The sequence below is a fragment of the Asparagus officinalis genome, chromosome 8 (genome assembly GCF_001876935.1).
Source record: "Asparagus officinalis chromosome 8, Aspof.V1, whole genome shotgun sequence".
NCBI classification, from domain to species: Eukaryota; Viridiplantae; Streptophyta; class Magnoliopsida; order Asparagales; family Asparagaceae; genus Asparagus; species Asparagus officinalis.
This window is the reverse complement of record NC_033801.1, coordinates 105994756-105999671: the sequence shown is the minus strand read 5'-3', so window position 1 is coordinate 105999671 and position 4916 is coordinate 105994756. Positions and strand designations below refer to the sequence as shown.

At 34.2% G+C, this 4916-nt stretch overlaps 1 protein-coding gene across 4 annotated transcripts in view; it reads right to left on the bottom strand.

Moving 5' to 3' along the window:
- Window positions 1–4916, bottom strand: part of LOC109822485 — a 22424-nt gene that overhangs the window by 13878 nt on the left and 3630 nt on the right. For 3 of the 4 annotated variants that reach the window (XM_020388684.1, XM_020388685.1, XM_020388687.1), the window contains one exon: window positions 4557–4819. In XM_020388684.1, coding sequence (XP_020244273.1) covers window positions 4557–4819 — 263 coding nt within the window. The remainder of the gene's footprint in view (window positions 1–4556; window positions 4820–4916) is intronic. The other variant, XM_020388686.1, reaches the window with a different exon arrangement.

The window sequence follows — 4916 nt, the reverse complement described above, 5'->3', positions numbered from 1 at the left end:
CCTCTCCCCCTTCCCCTTCCTCCTGCCTCTCCCCCTACAGTTGAAATCCTAGATCTGATCTAGGGTTTATATAGTGTTAATAATAACTTTGTTTGATTGAATTGTTGCAGCTATTTAGCCCCAAAACCCTTTTCTTCTTCAACATCGGTGTAATATTTGGTTGCTTTTAGCTTTTAAAGGTGAGCATCAATCTAAATGTGGGGATGTTTTTCTACTTCACATGCCGTAGGTGATATTTGCTTATATGTTCATTAATTAATGGATTATGTGAACGTGGTTATAGGTGAAATTATTCTCTTCTAACAGTGATAAATCACTTATTCTTTTGTGTCCTGATTGGATTGGAGTTTGCTAGTCTGTAGCGTTTTTTGTTACAATCGAGGGTTCACAACTGATCGTAGTCATTCATTTATTTCAATGTGTGAGTTTGATCTCGCTGGGACATTAGATAAGGTTCAATGTGTGAGTTTTTACATCACAGTGTTTTGTAGTACCCAATCTTCAGATTTTTAAACCGTATGCTACTTTCAATCTGATTATTAGTATACTATAGGTTCTTGTTGTACGGTGCCAAGACATGTGTTGATCACGTTACATTTCAGAGTCAACCATAAATTATTCTCCTGCCTCTGAAGTTACCAGCATTTTCATCATCATATATTTCCCTTTTTCTTTTTTTTCTTTTTTGCTTGATGGCTGCAAGCAAGTAAAATTACACTATAGAATCAAATAGCTAACTGTAACTCTTTGGTATGTACTTTATCTGCTTTCATAAATCAGCAAACTTCAAAGTTGCCACGTGAGACTAACTATTATCCTTTTAGACCTCAATGTTTGAACGTCCAGTTCCTTTCTCCCACTTATGAGTCATCGCATGAATGCATTAATTTGCACGATGATATATGTAGATCGAATGTTTGTACCATGATACTGACATATATGATTGACCTTAGTCGTGGACAATGCTAGTGAAGTCTAGCAATGAGAGTGAGACTTGTAATTAATACTGATTGAAAATCAAGAAAAGAATGAAATAACTCGAGGACACGGAAATGAAATAACATATGTACGCAGATTCCATAATCAGTTTCGTTAAGGCTCATTTCGTTAAGGCTCATTTTCGTTAAGGCTCATTGCTGTTTCGTTAAGGCTCATTTCGTTAAGGCTCATTGCTCATTGTTGTTTGTTACTTGAAGTTACAACATATGTTTCGTTAAGACTCATTGCTGATTTATCTTGAATTTATGGATGCTCATAAGATTCATTTTGCATACTTTCGTAGAGTTCAAATTCCATAATCAGTTTTTGGAATAGTGTATGTATACATAATCGATTCGTCTTTGGTGTGGTTGACCACGAGTTGGACTTAGTATTGAGTTTAATGTTTTATTTCTGCATTATTATTTGATACTCTTCAATTGAAAGTTCCATGAATTTTATTATATCAATCTACTATTTGGTTTGAAGTCTTTGCAAGGGCTCTAGTCTATTGATGTCAGGTTGGAAATTAATCATAAAAATGCAGCAGAAGTTTTCAATGCATGAGTAGCAGTCTAAAAATGTTTATTTCATATTAATGGGTCACCAAATGTTGAAAATGTCCATGAGTTGTACTCCAAAGCTGACCCATTTCAAAAAAAAAAAGAAAAAAAAGCTTTATTTGTGCGTGAAAATGCTTGGAAGTGAATGAAGATGACCTTCAAGAACATTAGTATGTCATATCTTTGCTCCTAAGCTGTTGAACTAATCTTTGTTTTATTCTTTGAATGATTATGAAGTCCAAATGAATGAGCAACTGGCAGCAGAAACTAATTGTTATACTTCTGTTGGGTGACCTAATGCGCAATGATTCATTTGGTTATACAATACAATATCATGATTAATTAGAATTAAAGCGTGCAAGGGATGCTGGTGGGCAATTGTAATTATCTTTCAATGAATGAGAAATAGTTGTTTAACCTCATTTAAGTTTACTCTATGTAATTGACCAGCTTGGTTGAGTGGGAGGAATTGACAATGTTAAAGGTCCACATGACTAAGAAGATGCGAACAAGGTTGAATTCCATGACTTCAACCACCTTTATTCAGATGTAAGATTGATCTTATATCAGCCATGTCCTGATTACTACATTGAATTTATATGATGTTGAGTGCGTAGGTAATGACTGTCTGTCATATATCAGCCATGTCCTGATTACTACATTGAATTTATATGATGTTGAGTGCGTAGGTAATGACTGTCTGTCATATATCAGCCATGTCCTGATTACTCTGTTGGAGCAGGGCCTCTTCTAAAAACACTATTGGAAGGTGTTGAAGTGACTGATAAGCAACTAAAAGAGGTGACTTATCCATCTTTTGCTCAGAGTATATTTGCTAAATTCTCATCTGTTAATATATATGAAGCTACAAATTTACTGTTAACTATTCTTGTTTAGCCTTTTTCTGATCCGGTGACTTAAAAACTTACAAAGATTCGACTTCTATTTAGTCATCATATGACTGTATTGGTCAGTTCTTACTGCAGTTAATGTATTTTTCTGCGATCATGTGTTTCGTGTTTTAAGCTATTATCATGTGTTATCTGTGATCATGTGTTTCGTGTTTTTAAGTTAATTTGGGGTTGAGAAATTCGATCTGGCGGACGAAAACTTTGATCCTCACAGGCATCACGCCTTTTTCCATATACCTAACGCTTCAAAACCCACAAGCACTGTTGCCTCTGTCCTCAAGGTATATTCATTTTAATTGGATTCTAGCTTGTTTCTTAAATAGACCTTTCCTTATATTTCAGTGATTGAGTCTCATCAATGTTGTTTTTTATTCAGCCTGGATATATGCTCTATGATCGCGTTCTTCGTCCTGCTGATCGAAGTAAGTTCTTTTGTTGAGTTGAGAAACTTTTATGTGGTTTGATAGTGTAGTTCTTGTCTTTTTTCTTCCCCCATATTTATTAAGGTGTAAAAAAAGGTAATGTTATGTTTACTAGTATTGAAGCGCACACCTCGTTTCAGGTTGATAATATAAGAAATTAGTGACTGTAGGATGTTGCGATGGCGGAATGCGGATGGTTGATTTTGAGAGCAAGTACTACTAGCGTTTAGCTTACATGCCGATGGTTGAGGGTAACTTGCTGCTTCCATTTCTGTTATCTTGATTGAATGGGAGGTTTACGGCACCTTAATAAAGCTTGAACTAGTTTTTGCTCCTCCTCAATGTCATGTCCTTTGGAGATTGTTTTTGTTCGAGACACATACGGTCATATATGAAGTGTTTTATCTGTTTGCTGGGGCCTCGCAAAGTATCATGTTTGGGTTGTTTAGGTTGTTGTTTCTACAATGAACTGCAATTGAGTAGTTAATAGGCTGTGGGATTAGCTGATAGCTGCTTGTGAGATTAAAAATTTCATTTGTTCCTATTTCAAATTATTTATCTGCTCATTTTCTTTGTAGGTTTTGGGCTCATATCGTGATGACATATGAATTACTCTTTTGTTGCTGCGGATAGGGTTTATCATACAAGCACTTCTGAATCCTCAGTTGTAATTTCTTTGTAGGTTGATAATATTATTTTTTTCTTATTAACATTTCTCTTGGTATATCAAAGACCAAATTAACTATGTAATTGTCAGTTGTACCTGCATTTGAGAAGATAATAGAATTGTTACTTATTTGCTCTGATATCAACTTATTCTCACTTTAAATATGTATGAAATATGAAACAAGCCTCAAGTGTTTTCTAGCCTGGATATCTATGAAATATACAATGATAATGTATTATTTAGATATTTTTTTTGTAAGATACTTGATATGTTGTAGAGTTTTCTTCATTTTCATTTTGTTGAAACTCTTGCAAGTTATGGTGGGCAATGAATTTGAAAACTTAGCAAATGTAGCTACCATCGTCAAAATTACCTAAATTTATGTTTTTTGGTTACTATTTTACACATCTCCATTGCATTTTAATGTAAACAAGATGGGTTAAGAGAATAAATTTTCATCAATTTTAAATTCAAATTCATGTATAATAAAGTAAAGAGAATAAATTTTCATCAATTTTAAATTCAAATTCATGTATAATAAAGTACCCAAACACTAGATTTTGAAATCAAAGATTTCAAATCCTTTCATTTAATAAAGATATCCAAACAAAAGATTTCTTAAATCATGGATTTCAAATTCTAAATTTAAAATCCCTTGATTTTAAATCAACTTCCCAAATCCAAATCAAAGTTCGCAAACGCAGCCTTAGGATATTCAGCAGTAAATTCAACAAATATTATGTGTTAAAAAGGTCTACATTAGTATGTGAGTATCACATGAGAATATTTGCGTGAAGATTCTCACGTTTGCATAATGCAAGGTACTAAAGTGTCAATTTTAAAAACTTTAGGGCGTATAAGTGCTGCCAAAAACAAGGTAGGGTATATGCATGCAAAGTAGGGGAAGCTATAAGGTATTTAAGTGCTAATTAGCCAAAATGCAACAAAATGATATCCTGTGAACAATAAAAGATATATCAATATCACATCGATGCTTAAATAAACATAATGTTACCTTCTTCTTCAACTCGGTTGATGTATCAGAATCAACATATATGCAATCACCAGACAGAACAGCTCCACTGCTCCTAAGCTCTTTTCTAGAACATTGTTGATGATTTTGCCAAATTCTGCTCATAGATTTCTCATCTTCAAAGACCCCAGTTGGAAGGCAGGACTTTTCAGCTCCAGGCAGTCCAGCAAGCTGATTCAACTCCCCTAGTGGAATGACATTCTCTCGAGCATGTTTAACACTATATAGCAACTCACTCAACCTCACTATGGTGGAAGAAAAGGCAGAATATGAGATGAATTTAGATTTTATTCAAAAGAAGGATGAATGCCAAGAAAATGCAATAAAAAGGGGGGGGGGGGG